This window comes from Phyllostomus discolor, chromosome 3 (genome assembly GCF_004126475.2).
Source record: "Phyllostomus discolor isolate MPI-MPIP mPhyDis1 chromosome 3, mPhyDis1.pri.v3, whole genome shotgun sequence".
NCBI lineage: Eukaryota > Metazoa > Chordata > Mammalia > Chiroptera > Phyllostomidae > Phyllostomus > Phyllostomus discolor.
Genome location: NC_040905.2, coordinates 149,093,726 through 149,109,343, shown reverse-complemented (window position 1 = coordinate 149,109,343; position 15,618 = coordinate 149,093,726). Strand labels below are relative to the sequence as shown.

The 15,618-nt window shown below is 41.2% G+C and overlaps 1 protein-coding gene across 2 annotated transcripts; it reads right to left on the bottom strand.

The window, feature by feature from the left end:
- Positions 1-136: 136 nt before the first annotated feature.
- Positions 137-3,849, bottom strand: RPS6 (ribosomal protein S6). Of its 2 annotated transcripts, none has more exons than XM_028523387.2 (6): positions 3,723-3,849; positions 3,052-3,183; positions 2,395-2,605; positions 2,070-2,216; positions 354-511; positions 137-273 (listed from the first exon to the last, which is right to left on the bottom strand). In XM_028523387.2, exons 1-6 carry the CDS (start codon positions 3,726-3,728, stop codon positions 178-180), a joined length of 750 nt encoding a protein of 249 aa, XP_028379188.1. In that variant the 5' UTR covers positions 3,729-3,849; the 3' UTR covers positions 137-177. The 2 variants fall into 2 exon arrangements, with proteins under 2 accessions (XP_028379188.1, XP_028379191.1); XM_028523390.2 differs by having other exon boundaries at positions 3,605-3,731.
- Between the last annotated feature and the right edge of the window lie 11,769 nt (positions 3,850-15,618).

Genomic DNA, 15,618 nt, shown 5'->3' with positions numbered 1-15,618 from the left:
CAATCCACTGAACTACGCCAGCCAGGGCTTCACCTTCAAGTTTTATGTATCATTAGATTGCTATCCCCCTTTTTCTGACCCCAGTCTCTCTCCCTTCAACTAAATTTTATCATCAATGAAAAGCCAGTAAAGAAGATTTAATGTTTAACCTTATTTATTTGTTACTCTTAGAAGACCTCATTTTTGGCTGGACTCAGACTTAGAGGTAGAAGCTCTCAGAGAGGACAGCCTACGTCTCTTGGCAATTTGTTCCTGGCGTTTTTCTTTGGCCTCCTAAACAAAACAAAAATCAGTGTTAAAAATGCAAACCTGAAGTGAGGGATGACCCCACCCCCCAATCATCTTAGACTGACCTTCATCCTCTTAGCTAAAAGTTTAGCATACTCTGCAGCCTCTTCCTTATTTTTCTTAGTACGTTGCTTCTTCAGAGCAATACGCCGACGTTTGTGTTGTAGGACACGTGGAGTAACAAGACGCTGAATCTTAGGTGCTTTGGTTCTAGGTTTCTTACCTAAAAATTCAGATAATGGCTTGATCATTTCTCAGCATCTTTGGTTCATTAGGATCCACATCTACATTTTAAAAACTTTAGAAACAGACTCAGACTTGAATTAGTAGTATCTACAAAAACTTATTTGTATGAAACCTTTTAAATCAAACTTGACTGTCAACAAAATATAAGATAGGCTAAATATAAGGAAAACTAAGCCCTTGTAAAAAGGGCCCAAGCTAACTTATTAGCTGCCAGTGTTTTCCTAATCGACGCCTCCAATAAGACAGCTCATTTAAGTGATGCCTAGTTTGGATCAAAACTAGTTTGGTCAGGCTCAAAATCATACATAAATTTAGGTTACTTTTCTTAATAATGAAGTCATGCTCCAACCTGTTTTTTTGTATTCACTTTGATTTCCTTTCCACAATTAGGTTACGAAATATCTTTGTACCATAAAACACAGACAGGAGTATTATTTTAGCAATCTGAAAACTAGGTAAATCAAACATTATCATCATCACCATCCCACCATGCTTTCAAGTTCCATTCAGCTTGAATCTACACTTTCCTGCCAATCTGGGAAACTAAACCATTAACATTAGAACATGCATCATGTTCTTCACAGAATGTCTTCGTTTAGTCCAATTTATAATTCACTATCCTAAGGATTACAGATCTGCTTTAGAGCACATGTATTTTCAGTTATAGTCATTTTAGCTATGGATACCTTGTGGAAGTAATAAATTACCCAGGCTCAACTGTTCCAGTTCTGCTAAAAGTGAGATGATATAACACCAAGAATCATCTTAAAAACACTTGCCAACTAGCACTTACTAACCCTGCTATGCTCCAAAGGTGTGATTATGGGAAACTCCTGCATAATTTTAAGTTTCATGAGGCTAAAACTACACATGAAAACTGAAACCCAATCACCCTCCCCCATTTGCCAGGAAAACTCAACCTGAACTAACATGCTACTTACTCCATTGAATGTAAATATTCATACCTGCCACTACAGAAATATTGTTACAAAAGCATTGCAGCAACAAATTGCTCTGGTGATAACACCCATTCCCTAGTATTCAGAATACAGTACTTTTCTAACTTCTAATTTTCACAATTGTTACTATTGTTATCCACATCCCACTGATGAAGAATATGAGGATCAGAAGTTAAAGCAAGTTGATAAAAGCATTTCTCTTTTGTAAAACAAAAAATTAGAACCCCTGATATGTGTGGGGGTGACAGCATTCAATCACAGCCATAGAATTTTCTGTCCTTCCTTCAACTCCTAACCCAAGAGCAATGAACTTACTGCCTGATAAGTTACCTTTGGATAAACTTACACATCAATGACTAACAGGAAAACAAAACAAAACAAAACAAAACAAAACATTGTAGCACCCCAGTTAGAAGGCATTGGATGTAATGAGAATGCCAACCACCTATCTTGACCCTCTTCAATATTTTCCTGAAACCTCCAGGTAAGTTGTGGGCAGATTTTATTTTTCAACGAGCACTCAAAACACTAGTGACAGATTACTAAGCAAGCCCTCAATTTCATAATCTCCCTTACCTTCCTTGTTTAGGGGCTTTCTCACAACATATTGACGGACATCATCTTCTTTAGAGAGGTTGAAAAGTTTTCGGATTCTGCTAGCTCTTTTGGGCCCCAGGCGACGAGGCACAGTAGTATCAGTGAGACCAGGAATATCTTTCTCCCCTAAAAGACGTGAACAAACATTTTAATTCAACTTCCTTATAGAGAATCCTAAGTTGTTTACACAATGGTAGAAACAAACCAACTCCATTGGTCAAACTATGGCAAATGAAAAAGCATTTAGAGAGTTTTAAGTCAATGTAATGTCAGCCATAACTGAACTCAAGAACACAAACTTCACCTTTTTTTACAATGACCAAGTTGAGAACACTGAGATTAGCATCCACAATGCAACCCCGAACTGATTTGCGCTTTCGCTCTCCAGTCCTCCTTGGTCTGTAACAGGAGTGCCCCTTGCTCAGCAGCAGGCGGACGCGGCCATGGGTCAGGACACCCTGCTTCATGGGGAAACCTTGCTTGTCGTTCCCACCACTGATTCGAACAACATAACCCTGTAGGCAATACAATGATAGATTATAAAGTACAATTTGAAACTTCTCAACATAAACTGTTCTCCACTCAGTTTTGTCTACATTCCCAATTTGCCAAGTTCAATGAGCAAATTCCTTTCAATTAAGACATGTTTCTAACACAACATATAACAATACCAGGGCAATATTAGTATCAACAAACAGCAAATAAACCAGAAACATCCCTTCCTAGCACTTTTAATGACACCCTTTGGAAACTTAGCTGGCTACACACCTGTTTTCCCATTTGCTCAAAGAAACCCTGCCAGGTGATGGCTCTACCTTACAGAATGACATTCGCAAGTAACTTACCCAAGATCAGGAGACGGGGCCCGGAGTCTGAAACCCATTACACATACTAATTACCAATGACGGTAACTACCTCTCTCAAATACCTGCAACAATTCAATTTGGTAGTCAACTTTTACCTTCCACTCTTCACCCAGAGCGTCAGCAGCAACTTCTGTGGCCATACGCTTCTCATAAAAAGTACGAAGTTTGCGTTCATCGTCCACTTCAATGAGTTTCTGACAGCCAGTGGCCGGGAAAGAGATGTTCAGCTAAGGATTAAGATGAGGGTGGGGGGGGAGGAAACTTTATGAAAACTGCAAAACCACCTACGAAGAAAGGTATCGCAAAAAGTCTTACATGTCACCCCCCCCCACACAATCTGTCAAGTTTGATATCAATTTTATTCACCATAAAGCACGTGCGTGCACAATAAGGCGCAACAAGCACCGAGCTAAAAATACGACTTTTATTAAGTAGACCCTGCAGAACGACTCCGGGGCCAAAGGGTGCTCCGCAGCCGTTCGTCCTCTCGGAGTAGGGAGTCCAAACTACTGCAGGGCCGCATCCGCCCCGGCAAGGCCCAAGCTGGCGCCACCATTGCGCTCCAGGACTAGCCCAGCTCCAGCTGCAATCGCTCACCATCCGCTCTCTCAAGGAGCTCTAGCTCCAAAAGAGAGAGCTTTTTCTTACCTCAGAGCCTTCTCTACCTAGAGCCAGGGTTTTGGAGAGCTACAACTGCGGCAACGCCGTATAATGGGATTCGATTACCGTTCCCCAAGCCTAACCCACAACTGCCATCTCTTCCTACCTTCATCTTGAAGCAGCCGACCGCCTCCCAGGCGCCACGAAAAAGAGGACTGGCTTCCGCTTAACCCAGATCACATAGGCACTTCCAGTTCTCGCGAGATAGGCAAAGACGGGTAGCGGAAGTGATCGTGTGTAGACGGCACTTCTGAGGGCGGGATTAATCTGAAGGGAAGTGCACTCGGCAGTCTCAGTTACACGTGTGGCCGAGCTTTAGCGTGGTGGCTGGTTTAGTCCTGAAGGTTTGACACTCTCTTGCCTCATCTTTTCCGCATTACTGTTGGCTAGGCCAGGGCCCCAACTCTGTTTCGGACACTGCTACCGAACAGGGAGGGCGGGACCAGAGTGCAGCTCTCCTGGGTTCTCTTACCTCGGACTCGGAAGACTTCCGCCTGGGGAAGATACCTTTTCTAGTTCCGGCCGTTCCCTGCAAGATACTCCGACAACCCTAATTTGTTTTCTCCTTAAATACTCGGTCATCAGTTTGCCCTTCAGCAACACTGTAATCATTGTTGTACTATCACAGAAGGACACTCTCAGCCACCCTGTCGCTCCAGCCAGTAATCACAATTACCCCAAGTCGAGGCCACAATCAGTGCCCACTAAGAAGTCTCCTTGTTTTGTCTTGCCTCTGCGATCTTTTTAAAACGCAAAATTATATCACCACTTTGCTGGGTATGAACCATTTATTTTCACTTAAGTTAATACTTTCTAAACTCTATCCTGTCATTACAAGCTTTCCACAGTCCCAAATTCACCTTTGCCATTGGTTAGTGCCGTGAAGGTCTTTAGGATTAGATGTCCCTCCTAAAAGAAGTATTTCCTGACCACACTGTCTCAAATAGTGTCCCTCTCATTCTCTGGTAGAGCACTGTTTTCCTGTATAAGACTAATCATGTATAGGACTAATTATGATAGGACAAATCATAAATGAGTTGTTCATGGTCTGTCTCCTCTGCTAGATGAAAAATTAAGCCAGGGCTTATGTCTTACCTTTACCATGGTATGTATACCAGGATGCAGCAAAGTGCATGGCACATAAGTACATGCTCCATAAATATTTTTAAATGATTATAACCCTAGCTCTGGTATGTATCAGTCTACTAGAGTGTGGTATAGAATGGTGCCAGCCATCAGAGGGAGAATAAATGAAATGTATTACTGTAACTCGAATCAACAATGGTGCAACTCTTAATAGTACAGAAAGAAGTGGGAAAGATACAGTTCATTTGACAGTCCTAAACATTTCTGGGAGAACAGAATGAGAACCCAGGTGATTCCCATTCTAAAAATTAAAAATTATTTAATTTTACTTTCCAAGGTTGTTACATCCCATCTTCCACTGTAGTATCACAACATTTTGCATTTAGGCCTGCTTCACATTCAAAGTTGAAAGATTCCACTAAATCCTGTTGGATCATCTGCCATGAATATATAGGATGTTGGTGATATAGTGCATTTAAAACGTGTATATAATTTTTTGTGAAATTGACAACAAAAATCATTTTTAAGTGAAAAATTCAGTGGCATTTGGTATATTCACAATGTTGTGCCACCGTCACCTCTGTCTAGTTCCAAAACATTTTCATCATGGCCAAATGAAACCCTGTACCCATTAAGCATCTGCTTCCCATTCCCTTCCTTCATCAGCCACTGGCAACCACAATCTGTGTTCTGTCTCTATGATTTAGTTATTCCTTACATTTCGTATAGGAATTACTCAATATGTGAGCTTTATGCCTGGCTTCTAATGTTTTTGAAGTTTATCCATATTGTAGCATGCATCAATACTTCATTCTTTTTATGACTGGACAAAATCCACTATATATGGACCACAGTTTTTTTTTTTATCCATTCATCCATTGATGGACTTTTGGTCTGTTTACAACTTTTGGCTATTGTGAATACTGCTCGTATGTTTGAGTACCTGTTTTCAATTCTTTGGGATATATACGTTGGAGGGGAATTGCTGAGTTAGTCATATGGTAATTCTGTGTTTAACACTTGGAGGAACTGCCTAATTATTTTCACAGTAGCTGAACTATATTATATTCCCACCAGCAATGTATGAGTGTTCCAATTTCTCAATGTCCTGCTCAACACTTGTTAGTTTATTCTCTTTATTTAAAAAAAAAATTATAGCCATCCTAGTGAGTGTGGAGTGGTACCTCATTGTGGTTTTGATTTGCATTCCCCTAATGATGTTGAGCATCATTTTAAGTACTTAATTGGGCATTTCTTTTTTGTTGTTGTTGTTGTTTTTGCAGAAATGTATTCAAGTCCTTTGCCCATGTTTTTTAGCTCTATTTGTATTGAAGTAGTTGTAGTGAGTTAATGGGAGGCAAACAAAGTCCAGGACTATTGCTTGGGTTTCTTTCTTTATGAATGTTTAAATTGTAAACACATTGTTTGCCATCTTAACCATTATTAAGAATGTATACAGTTCAGTAGTGTTAAGCATATTCACACTGTTGTGAAACAGATCTCCAGAACATTTTTTGTCTTGTAAAACTAGACCTCTACACCCATTGTACAACAACTCCCTTTTCCCTCCTCTCCCAGTCTCTGGTGACCATCATTATGCTTTCTCTTTGTATGAATTTAACCACTTAAGGTACCTCCTGTAAGTGGAATCATATATACAGTAGTTGTCATTTTGTGACTGGCTTATTTTACTTAGCATAATGTCCTCAATGTTCATCCATGTTATAGCATGTAATAGGATTTCCTTCCTTTGTCAGTCTGAATAATATTTCATTGTATCTATATACCACATCTCCTTTATCTGTTCATCTGTTGATAAACATTTGGGTTGCTTCCAACTTTTAGCTATTGTGAATGATGCTGCTATGAACATAGGTGTGCATATATCTGTTTAAGACCCTGCTTTCAATTCTTTTGGCTATTTACCCAGAGACAGGATCGCTGGATCATATGGTAGTTCTATTTTTAATTTTGGGGGGAAATTCCATACTGTTTTCCATAGCAGCTGCACCATTTTATAATCTCACCTCAGTGCATAAGGGCTCCAAACCCATTTTTGAATTTGCTTGTCTTGTTGAATTGTAAGAATTCTTTATGTATTCTGAATACTACATTTCCATTAGACATATGATGTGCAGATATGTTCTCCCATTCTGTAGGTGTCTTTTTACTTTCTTGATAATGTCCTTTGGTCAACAACCATTTTAAATTTTGATGAAGTCAATTTATCTATTTCTCCTTTAGTTGATAATACTTTTGGTGTCATATCTAAGACAAATCCATTACTATATCCCAAACCATATGATTTACCCCTATGTTTTCTCCCCAGAATTTTATGTTTTCAGTCAAAATGATTGTTAACCAATTTTAAATTAATTTGTTAATATGGTGTGAGGGCTCCTCCAATGGTCTCTCCTGTGAGACTGGCAGTTTCCCCCACTGTCACAATAGCCACAAGTGTTTACAGCCAGAGGTTTTGAGCCTTTATTTCCCTGCAATGGAATCCTGCGTATAAAGTTTGTGTCACTCCCCAGTTATTCCTCCTGGTTTATCTGCCTGTGAATGTGCAGATACCTGGTTAGCCAGCTGCTGCCTCGCCCACCCAGTCTGCTGGCTGCCACCTTGCTGCACATCCTCTGTGCCCTAGCTGCCCGTCTCCTCCCCTCCTACAGGTCTGGATGAAGGTTTCTTCTTTAACTCTTTGGTTGTTGGATTTCCACACAGTTTGATTTTCTGGCAGTTCTGGTTGTTTTTGTTTTTAAATTTGTTGTTGTCCTTTTGGTTGTGGGATGAGGCAAAGTGTATCTACCTACATCTCCATCTTGGCCTAAAGTCCCTAATTATTATTTCTGATAGCATTCTTATGGATTCTTTAGGATTTTCCATATATCTGATCACGTCATCTGCGAACGGAGGTACTTTTACTTCTTCCTTTTCAATTTGAATACCTTTTATTTATTTTTCTTGCCTAATTGTTCTGGTTAGACCTTTCATAAAAATGTCAGCTAGCAGTGTTGAAAGCCAATATCCTATGTATGTAATCTTGGTTGTAAGTTTTAGAGTCACCTGAAAACCGTTGAAGAATAGAAATAAAAGCTAGGATTTCAGCTCCATTTTCTTTTTAAAAAAACATATTTTATTGATTATGCTATTACAGTTGTCCTATTTTCCCTCCCTTATTCCCCTCTGCCCTGCACACCCCTCCTACCCACATTCCCCCCCTTTAGTTCATGTCCTTGGGTGGTACGTATAAGTTCTTTATCTTCTCTATTTTCTATACTATTCTTAACCTCCCCTGTCTATTTTCTGCCTACCATTTATGCTACTTATTCTCTGTACCTTTTCCCCTCTTTCTCCCCTCTCACTTCCCCACTGATAACCCTCCTTGTGGTCTCCATTTCTGTAATTCTGTTCCTGTTTTAGTTGTTTGCTTAGTTTGTTTTTGTTTTATTTAGGTTCGGTTAATAGCTGTGAGTTTGTTGTTGCTTTACTGTTCATATTTTTTATCTTCTTTTTCTTAGATAAGTCCCTTTAACATTTCATATAATAAGGGCTTGGTGGTGATGAACTCCTTTAAGTTGACCTTGTCTGGGAAGCGCTTTATCTGCCTTCCATTCTAAATGATAGCTTTGCTGGATAGAGTCATCTTGGATATAGGTGCTTGCCTTTCATGACTTTAAATACTTCTTTCCAGTCCCTTCTTGCCTGCAAAATTTCTTTTGAGAAATCAGTTGATAGTCTAACAGGAACTCCTTTGCAGGTAACTGTCTTCTTTTCTCTTGCTGCTTTTAAGTATCTCTCCTTATCTTTAATGTTGGGTAGCTTAATGATGATGTGCCTTGGTGGGTCCAAATTCTTTGGGGCTCTCTGAGCTTCCTGGACTTCCTGGAATTCTATTTCCTTTGCCAGATTGGGGAAGGTCTCCTTCATTATTTGTTCACATAAGTTTTCCATTTTTATTTGTCCTCTTCTCCTGGCACCCCCTATGATTTGGATGTTGGAATGTTTATAGATGTGCTGGAGGTTCCTAAGCCTCTCCTCACTTTTTTTTTTTTCATTGCTGCCTGGGTCTTTTTTATGCTGTTGAAGTACCCAGTGAGTTCCTGGAGCATCCTGATAACTGGTGTTTTGAACTGTGTATCTGATAGGTTGGCTAGCTCTTCGTTGCTTAGTTGTATTTTTTCTGGAGCTTTGATCTGTTCCTTCATTTGGGCCATTTTTTTTTTGTCTCTGTGCATCTGTTATGTATAAGGGGGGGAGCGTGGGGTTTTACCAGGGCAAGGCAACCCACTTAGCTATGTTTTGACTCTGTATGTGGGGGGAGGGGTTCAATAGGGAATAGTGCTGCTTGCTTCGCTATCTGCTGATCTTCAGTCACTTCCCTGGCTACCCACAATCAAATTGGGCCCTTCCGGTGCTGAATCCCAGATGGGTGGGCTTGGGTACATTCTAGAACCCTGTGGGTCTCTCCAACGAACTCTCCTGTGAGGCTGGGAGTTTCTCCAGCAGCCGCCTCAACCCCCACAGGTGTTTTCAGTCAGAGGCTTTGAAGCTTCATTTCCCTGAGCTGGAACCCTGCATTGTGTGGTCTGTCTCGCTTCCTAGTTGTTCCTCCCAGTTTATCTGCATGTGAATGTGGGACTGCCCAGTCTGCAAGCCACTGCCTTGCCTGGCCTGCCAGCCACCACCTTGCCTGGTCTGCCAGCCACCACCTTGCCCACCCTGGTCCTCCAGCTGTGAGTCCTCTCTGCCACTCCTGCCGGTCTGGATGAATGTTTCTTCTTTAACTCCTTGGTTGTCAGACTTCCTTCCATACAGTTTGATTTTCTGTCAGTTCTGGTTGTTTTTTTTGTTTTGTTTTTAAATTTGTTGTTGTCCTTGTTTGGGTTGTGCAAGGAGGCACAGTGTGTCTATCTCCTCCATCTTGGCCAGAAGTCCCAGCTTCATTTTCTATTTGGTCTCATCACTCTATGTATGCCTGCTCTTTAGAGTTCCCCATCTCAGTGATGGCACCTCTGTGACAAGACAGAAATTCTACATGTCATTTCTGACTTAGCTATGCCTATTAGTTAAAAAGTTTTATTACACTCACATACACTTTTTTTTTTTCTGAGCCATTTGAAAATAAATTCCAAACACCATGAAATGTTACCTCTGAATACATGCATCTCCTAAGAAGGTATTCTGCCACATACCCTCAATATCATCACTCCTAAAACTTAATTTTATTTAGGTATTGTATATAAATTATACCAATCATCTCCAAATATCTTCTTTACCTTTCCATTCCCTGTTCTCACACTTTCCAGGAGCTAATCAAAGTTCATGCATTGAATTTGATTGTTAAGTCTCTTTAGATTAATTGAGAGCAATTGCTCCCAGCAGCACAACCCTTGTTTTCTTTACTCCTTATGACATTGATTTTACGATTGCAAGTCACTTGTCCTGTGGAATAGCCCACATTCTGGATTTGTCTGATGATTTCCTCACATTTAGATTCAAGATATCTTTAAACCACTTCTTTGTCTTTTTGACATAAACCCATTAGTCTTTGAGACATTTATTCTGCCACAAATATTCTAGATTCACTTTGTTCTTATATTGTGTGAGATCCTGAATTAGCCAGTTTTCTTAAGAACTCTGTTTCCATTGAGTAGGGTGTGGTATTTGGAAACCAAGATCTGGGTGTTAGATGTGCTGATGGTTTCTTGGGTGTCATTGATAGGAGGCCCTATCACTGGACAAGCTAATATATATAAAAGTACATTTTAAATGAGTACATACTGATATTCCTATTCAACTCTAACTCTACAAGATTCTATTTTTTTCTACATTTGCATGTTTCACAGGGAAAACCCTGCTTCCCAAGACATCGATGGATTATTTTCTCTATATCCTACAATGTATACAAAATAGTTTCAGGGTTATGATACTGATATAACTATAATTAGCAAACCTAGTAAGTATAATTTAAGATTTCCCTGCAGGTTTTTTTGGTCCCTAGACTATATTCCCCACCAGCAATATACAGTCAAAATTCTGTACTCAAAAATTTCTTGAAATTAATTTTTATCTGATTATATTTCAATTTGATATATATTGTTAGGGTAATTTGTTTCTGTTTACATTTGTCCCTTGGTTCCAGAATATGCTTCAGATAACAAAATCCACAGATGTTCATCACTTATATAATATGGAGTAGTATTTGCATATAAACTGAACATCCTTCCATATACAGCCATACCTCATTTTATTGAGCTTCACAGATATGTTTACAAATTGCAGGTTTTATAGCAACCCTATTTCAGCAGTCTATGGTGCTGTTTTTTCAAACAGCATTTGCTCACGTTGTGTCTCTGTCACATTTTGATAATTCTCACAATGTTTTTCTTTTTTTAATATATTTTACTGATTATGTTATTACAGTTGTCCCATTTTCCCCCTTCACTCCCCTCCACCCTGCACACCCTCTCCCACCCACATTCCTCTCCTTTAGTTCATGTGCGTGTGTCATAAATTCTTTAGCTTCTACATTTCCCATACTACTCTTGCCCTCCCCCTGTCTATTTTCTACCTACCATCTATGCTACTTATTCTCCATACCTTTTCCCCCTCTCTCCTCCTCCCACTCCCCTGTTGCTAACCCTCCATGTGATCTCTATTTCTGTGGTTCTGTTTCTGTTCTAGTTGTTTGCTTAGTTCCTTTTGGTTTTGTTTTAGGTGTGGTTGTTAGTAATTGTGAGTTTGCTGTCATTTTACTGTACGTGTTTTTTTTTTATCTTCTTTTTCTTAGATAAGTCCCTTTAACATTTTATATAATAAGGGCTTGGTGATGATGAATCCTTTACCTGACCTTATCTGAGAAGCACTTTATCTGCCCTTCCATCCTAAATGAAAGCTTTGCTGGATAGAGTAATCTTCGATGTAGGCCCTTGCCTTTCATGACTTGGAATACTTCTTTCCAGCCCCTTCTTGCCTGCAAGGTCTCTTTTGAGAAATCAGCTGACAGTCCGATGGGAACTCCTTTGTAGGTTACTGTGTCCTTATCTCTTGCTGCTTCTAGGATTCTCTCCTTCATTTTTACCTTGGCTAATGTAATTATGATGTGCCTTGGTGTGTTCCTCCTTGGGTCCAACTTCTTTGGAACTCTCTGAGCTCCCTGGACTTCCTGGAAGTCCATTTCCTTTGCCAGAATGGGGAAGTTCTCCTTTACTATTTGTTCAAATAACTTTTCCACTTGTTGCTTTTCTTCTTCTCCATCTGGTACCCCTATAATTGGGATGTTGGAATATTTAAAGATGTCCTGGAGGTTCCTAAGCTTCTCTTCATTTTTTTGAATTCTTATTTGTTCATTCTTTTCTGTGTGGTTGTTTCTTTCTTCCTTTTAGTCCACTCCATTGATGTGAGACCCAGCTTTCTTTCCATCACTATTGGTTCTCTGTGTGTTTTTCTTCATTTCACTTATTATAGCCTTCATTTGTTCATCTAATTTGTGACCAAAATCAAATAATTCTGTGAGCATCCTGATCACCAGTGTTTTGAACTGTGCATCTGATAGGTTGGCTATCTCTTAGTCGCTTAAAAGGATAGGCTCTGGGGCTTTCATTTGGTCTTCTGTTTGAGCCATCTCTCTCTCTCTCTCTCTCTCTTTTGGGGGGGGGGTCTGGTCACACCTATTATGGTGAGGGGCAGAGCCTTAGGTGTTCTCCTGGGTGGGGCACCCCAGTCCCTGGGTTGTGACATTTATTTTTTTATTTTTTTAATATATTTTATTGATTATGCTATTACAGTTGTCCCATTTCCCCCCTTCTCTCCCCTCCACCCTGTACCCCCCTCCCACCCACATTTCCCCCTTTAGTTCATGTCCATGTGTCATACTTATGAGTTCTTTAGTTTCTACATTTCCCGTACTATTCTTGCCCTCCCCCTATCTATTTTCAACCTACATTCTATGCTACTTATTCTCTATACCTTTTCCCCCTCTCTCCTCCTCCCACCCCCCCTGCTGCTAACCCTCCATGTGTCCTCCATTTCTGTGGTTCTGTTCCTGTTCTAATTGTTTACTTAGTTTCTTTTGGTTTTGCTTTAGGTGTGGTTGTTAATTGTGAGTTTGCTGTCCTTTTACTATACATGCCTTTTCTTTATCTTCTTTTCTTAGATAAGTCCCTTTAGCATTTCATAAAATAAGGGCTTGGTGATGATGAACTCCTTTAACTTGACCTTATCTGAGAAGCACTTTATCTGCCCTTCCATTCTAAATGAGAGCTTTGCTGGATAGAGCAATCTGGGATGTAGGTCCTTGTCTTTCATGACTTGGAATATTTCTTTCCAGCCCCTTCTTGCCTGTAAGGTCTCTTTGGAGAAATCAGCTGACAGTCTGATGGGAACTCCTTTGTAGGTTACTGTCCCCTTACCTCTTGCTGCTTCTAGGATTCTCTCCTTCGTTTTTACCTTGGCTAATGTAATTATGATGTGCCTTGGTGTGTTTCTTCTTGGGTCCAACTTCTTTGGGGCTCTCTGAGCTTCTTGGACTTCTTGGAAGACTGTTCCCTTTGCCAGATTGGGGAAGTTCTCCTTTATTATTTGTTCAAATACATGCTCAATCTGTTGCTTTTCCCCTTCCGATTCTGGTACCCCTATAATTCAGATATTGGAACGTTTAAAGGTGTCTTGGATGCTCTTAATCTTTTCCTCAGTTTTTTGAATTCTTATTTCATCATGCTTTCCTGCTTGGTTGATTCTATCTTCCTTCTGGTCCACTGTATTGTTTTGAGACTCATATTCCTTCCTTTCACTATTGGCTCTCCTCCGCATGTCTTCCTGCATCTGTTTTATGGTAATCTGCATTCTTTCATCTAAATTTCGTCCAAAATCAACCAGTTCTGTGAGCTTTCTGATCCAGTGTTCTGCAAGTGTCCAAGTCAGTGTTCTGCACCAGTGTTTTGAACTGTGCATCTGATAGATTGGCTAATTCTTGGTCGCTCAAAAGGATGAGTCCTGGGGGACTGATTTGCTCTGTTGAAAACATATTTTTTTTTTCCCCCCTGTCTCTCCTTTTTTTTTTCCGGTCTGGTTGCTCTTGTTATGGTAGGGGGGCGAAGCCTTAGGTGCTCACCTGGGCTGGGCACCCCAGTCGCTAGATTGTGACGTTATATGTGGGGGCGGGGCAGGAGCGGGAGCGGGGTGGGAGAAAACAATGGCGGTAGTTCCGTTCCCCTGGACTCAGACCCTTGTCTGGGCTTCTGGGCCGCGAGTTCTTCCCTGGTCCACAATCGCTACCCCTCTGGGTCTGCCAGCCGCAGCTTGCGTATTCAGGGATCACCGCTGCCTTCTTGTGCGCCAGATGGCTTTTGCGCCGATTTCGCGCCAAACCTTCCCCCGACCTCCGCGCACCGCCGACCCAAGCCAGCCCCGTGCCCACCAGCTCGTCTTCTCCTACCAGTCTGGATGAACGCATCTACTTCAACTTCTTGGCTGCCCGACTTCCATTCAGATAAATCCTCTGCCGGATCTGGGTGTTATTCTGATAGTAAATTATTGTTGTAAATTATTGGTTTTCTAATCTTGGTTGTACGAAGAGGTACGGTGCGTCCACCTATTCCTCCATCTTGCTGGAAGTTGGGTTGTGACATTTTATGTGGGGGTGCGGTCGAGAGGGAACAATGGTGCTTTCTCCATTCTCCGTGGGATTTCAGTCCCTTCTGCTGCTTCCCCTGAGCTAGCTGGGCCCCTCTGGCATCAATTCCCATGTGGGTGGGCTTGTAAACACCATGGGACCCTCCAAGGACCTCTCCTGTGAGGCTGGGTGTCTCTCCGTGCACCTCAACTCCCACAGGTGTCCTCAATCAGTGTCCCAAGGCTCTATTTCCCAGCTCTGGGATGTTGGGTTGCGCACAGTGCCTTGCCTCACAATCACCACCTCACTGGGTCTGCTGGTTGCCATGCCACGGTCGGGGTCTGCCAGCTGCTGCTTGCGCACTCAGCGTCCACCTGCTGCAGTCTTGTGCACCCCGGATGCCTACAAGCCCAGTCCCAACACTCTCTGCTTTCTGCGCCATGCCCCAGCTGCCTGACTCCACCCCTCCTACTAGTCTGGATGAACACGTCTATTTCAACTTCTGGGTTGTCTGACTTCCATTCAGATCAATTTTCTGTCAGTTCTGGTTGTTATTCTGTTTCTAAATTGTTGTTGTCCCTATCTTGGTTGTGCGAGGAGGCACAGTGCGTCCACCTATGCCTCCATCTTGGCTGGAAGTCTCACAACATTTTTCAAACTTTTAAAATTATATTTGTTATAGTGATTTGTGATCAGTGATCTTTGATGTTACTAGTGTAATTATTTTGGGAGGTCACATAAAATGGCAAAGTTTTTATTTTTAATTTTTATTTATTGATTTTTAGAGAGGGGGAGAGAGAAACATTGATTTGTTCTTCCACTTATTTATGCATTTATTGGTTGATTCTTTTTTTTTTAAGATTTTATTTATGTTCAGAGTGAGGGGAAGAGAGGGAGAGAAACACTGATGTATGAGAGAAACATCAATCAGTTGCCTTTCATGCTCCCAGCCAGGGACCTGGTCTGCAACCCAGACATGTGCCTTGACCAGGAATCGAGCCAGTGACCTTTCAGTTTGTAGGACAAGCCAAACCCACTGCACGTCTCCAGTCAGAGCCATTGCTTGATTCTTGTACATGCCCTGACCAGGGATCAAACCTGCAACTTTGGTGTATGGGGTTGGCACTCTAACTAACTTTGCTACCTCACTGGGGCATAAGATGGCAAAGATAATTAAGAAAAGTTGTGTGTGTTCTAACTGTTCCACCAAGCAGCCTTCTCCCATCTTTCTCCTTCTACTTGAGCCTCCCTATTCCCTGAGACAGACAGTATTGAAATCAGTCCAGTTAATAACCCTACA

Coding starts and splice junctions, on each gene's coding strand:
- RPS6 (XM_028523387.2), bottom strand. Junction 2,217..2,394: donor CTTGGTCATTGTAAAAAAAG/GTGAAGTTTGTG, acceptor CACGTCTTTTAG/GGGAGAAAGATATTCCTGGT. Junction 512..2,069: donor AAAGCCCCTAAACAAGGAAG/GTAAGGGAGATT, acceptor CTGAATTTTTAG/GTAAGAAACCTAGAACCAAA.